At 38.4% G+C, this 3,632-nt stretch overlaps 1 protein-coding gene across 1 annotated transcript in view; it reads left to right on the top strand. All coding sequences in view use genetic code 11, as the record gives it.

The window, feature by feature from the left end:
- Positions 1-2,743: 2,743 nt before the first annotated feature.
- Positions 2,744-3,632, top strand: part of EGR_07970 (hypothetical protein) — a gene marked incomplete at both ends in the record, with an annotated part of 2,639 nt that continues 1,750 nt past the window's right edge. The window contains 2 exons of the mRNA XM_024497219.1: positions 2,744-2,784; positions 2,815-3,010. Of these exons, the coding sequence (XP_024348349.1) occupies positions 2,744-2,784; positions 2,815-3,010 (237 nt within the window). The remainder of the gene's footprint in view (positions 2,785-2,814; positions 3,011-3,632) is intronic.

Here is a 3,632-nt window from a genome sequence, read left to right as displayed (position 1 = left end):
AGTCACTTTTCAAAGTAAAATTAGTCTGAAACTCAAGCCATGTAAAGAGGCTATTTACCTTTTCAAACAGTAATTCAAGTCGTGCCAATCAAATAAAATGGTGAAATTTTCTACTCTCAAATGGATGAAGTCAAGGTGTTAGCCCATCTTTTTTAAATCTACAAATTTAGCCAACCATGTGTGATAGCTGTTCCCTGTAAATTTTACACTTGACAACGAGGAGTACAGAATATCAACTTTTATCAACCCCTTAGCATGGACCCTGCCTCTTCATCCACCAACTCTACCATAAACCATATCCTACACCATTGGTATATACTATCTTGATATACGGCGGCAGGACTGGCATGAAGGAGAATCAAACTCCATCACAGAAGCAATAATTTAGGATATAGCCATAAAGTTGCACAGATATGGAAATCGCAACCTGTGCTTACATAGTAGGAGGCTAAAGTTCAAACAGCGGGATCAAAGGCATTCTGTAAGTCAATGAACCCCTTTTTAAATGGCACTTATAATTACCTGTCTCTCAGTTGCATCCAAGTATCAAGGGATTTTGTCTTGGCACATTATTTGCAAAGGCGCCTTTGATCATAGACATTTGGTGGGTAAATTTGACGCCATGGAATTTGCACTGCATCGGAGTTTTTGGTAGATAATTTACCTGGCTGTCTTTCTATTTTGGCCTTCTACCTCATCAGTCCAAGCGTCTAAAAAGGTACGTTAATTCGTTTATTTGTCTTTTCACCCCAGAGTTATTAACATATCGATACCTACTTCAGTCTTCAAACTTGAAACACTCCTTTCTGCTCTCAAATCTTTTAACCCTTATACATCACTTCGAAGTGAGCTCCATTAAGAGAGAGCATTACGGGGTCATTATACAGCAGCACACCCTCCGTGTCAGGTTGCCCAATTTATTGTGCCTCTTAGCTGTTTGTTAAGAGTCCATCTACCACCTTCTTTTTGTACCTTAGGGAATGTGGCTGTTTTTATCTGCCTTCGTGTTGAAGACCAGATTTAGATGATGCTCCACAAATTCGAACATTCAGAATGGGTCGCGAAAGTACTTTAACCTCTGCAAGGTGTAATTCTGGTCTGGATGCGTCCTATGGGCAGTATTAATAGTGTTTCGAATTTGCCGCACCTTATCTATACAGGGGCTGCCCTGAAAGTGACAATCTGCGAAAATCGTTGAAAATCAACTCTTGCTGTGTCCTATATTCTCATCCCTTACATTTCTCTGTAGGATTTTTAAATTAATTTATTTATCAACTTCCTGATTCTAATTACAAAACGGTTTTAAGGGCAATGTAAAGAGGCTTTACAAAGTGTTAATAAAAATCCTCATGGTCATTCTGTACCGTAAAGACAGAAATGTGAAAGTCAGTGCAGCTTTCTTTGCTCAAGCATCAGATACTGTCGCCAGGCCTTAAACCTAGAGGGATATTTATTCGCCTAGGCGGATTAACAGGATTCATTCAGTCTGCGCGATCTAGCGAAATGCATGATCTGGAAGCTTTTGTAAGCAATTTGGTCTCATTTAACTCCTACCCTTATATGACTTTCTCAGGAGGTACCACCATATGCAGGGCGACATGCGAGTGTTTCCAACATGGGCAGTCTTGCAATGTCCCAATGACCGACGTAATTTCTGCCACTATCCAGGATGCAGAGACAAGCACCTCCATAATTCTCACTGATTAATTATTCCTTATGCAGCAGTAAAGTCAACATGCTTATCAAAACACCGAATAAACAAAGAAAATGCTCCATTCTGCTCAGGAGGCGACAATGACAATGAGGGCGTAAAAAAGGAAATAAATGTAAAGAAAAACTTTCCAAATTTACAGTTGTCCACTTTTAATTATGAGCGCAAAAAACAAAAAGTTGCAGCGTGAAAAAATAGGCGCAGTTTTAACTCCCCAGATTCTGATTTATTCAGGTAAAAATATCAAAATCCCTGCCTAATTTGAAATTTATCTATTACAATGAAATTTTTGCTGTGAAATGAAAGTTATGAGTCAAGTTTTCACTCTGTAAACTGCTGCAAAATCCGTAAGTACAGGTAGTATGTCAGGGGATAGGTAGATGACTACCTCAGACCACCCATCTACCCACTAACAAATTACCATAACCTCTTCCAGAAACTATTCTCTCCATCCACCCAAAGTCATTTCTATCCACCTTCATTAACATTTTGTGTCCATCATTGCTATCAATTAGTAGGGATGGCATGCTTTGCATTCAGCACGTCACTTCTGAATACTTCAGACGATGACTCTACAGAAGGGAGCTTTATGCTACCGACACATGTAAATATGGAAGAAACACTACATTTCAGCCTACTCTACTGCACTGTAACTCGTTGACTTCCAAGCCAGAAGTGGTATAATAAGATGCTCCTACCTAAACGACAGATACACATCCTTAACTTATCTTCACCATTTTTAATGAAAAAAACTAGAATTTTAGAGGAAAGTAGCCCACATTTCGTAAAAGTGTGTGCTTTGGGATCAAAGTAGGGTAACTTCGCTTTGCATTAGATCTCGTCTTGCTAGAATTTCAGCAAAATCAGGTGATAAATGGAGACGCTCATCTGGATCCAAAAATACATTAAACTTTTTAAAAACGTTGTCTACCTTTTTCGAGTTTCACTTAAGGCATTCATCAGATAGGAGGAGGATACAATTAAGCGTTTTTTAAAAGGAAATTTGCGTAATATTCGCGCTCTATTTGAAGCATGTTTAAGGCTCATCATTTAACTTCCAACCCAAGTCGAAAGTCAAGAGTGGTATTTCTTGAAAGTTAAAGATATTATAAGCAATATTTTGATAAGTCTTATGTTAGTTCTCTAACAAATTCCCTTTTAAAACAAAGCAGGGATATAATGCCCTTAGGCTCAGCTCACTTAGAATCCGATGAATTGATAAATGTCGAAAGTTCTCTAAAATTCCATTTTAGAGGAAAACTGTCAATCCTATCGCCAAGAAGTACAGATTTCAAAAAAGTAAATTTGTGTTCACTAAGATTACCCACTTATGGCTGTATTTCCGTAAAAGTTTTAGCAATAGACAATTGCTGTGCGTTAGATGACAATCTTTCTTTATTACGCATCACGCTTCAGAGCCTCATGTTAGTGTAGTATGCTCAGTCCATGCATTATGCATTCACACAACTTCATCAACTCACAACGGGTGGGCTGTTTTTCCTTCCTTCTAGCAGCTCTTCCAACCAAGTGGACTTAAAGTGCTCCAAATTGTTGCTATCCATTCTTAGCACAATTTTCCAGGGAACAGCTTCTCCCACTTAACTGGACACGTTATTGGAAGACGTTTCTCCTCTTGGGATGCTGCCATTCATTCCACATGCTAAATTAGTACTAAGAAGTGCTATTTGTGTGTATGCAGGAAAATGCAAGCTCTTATCGTGTCCCTTGGGTTGGTTTGTGGGTGAATGAGGGATGTGTGATTTATGAAAAATTTATCATCTAGCACTTTCTTAAAATAAATCAGGATGTCATATTTAAGATATGAGAGTGGCAAATGATTGCTGCTTTGATGTGTATTTTTGAACGATTTTAGGCATGGTAATCACAATTTTACATAATGCCGTCACTTGTAAGTCAAATT

The sequence above is a fragment of the Echinococcus granulosus genome, assembly GCF_000524195.1.
Source record: "Echinococcus granulosus chromosome Unknown EG_S00092, whole genome shotgun sequence".
Classification (NCBI taxonomy): domain Eukaryota; kingdom Metazoa; phylum Platyhelminthes; class Cestoda; order Cyclophyllidea; family Taeniidae; genus Echinococcus; species Echinococcus granulosus.
This window is presented reverse-complemented; position numbering and strand designations above follow the sequence as displayed.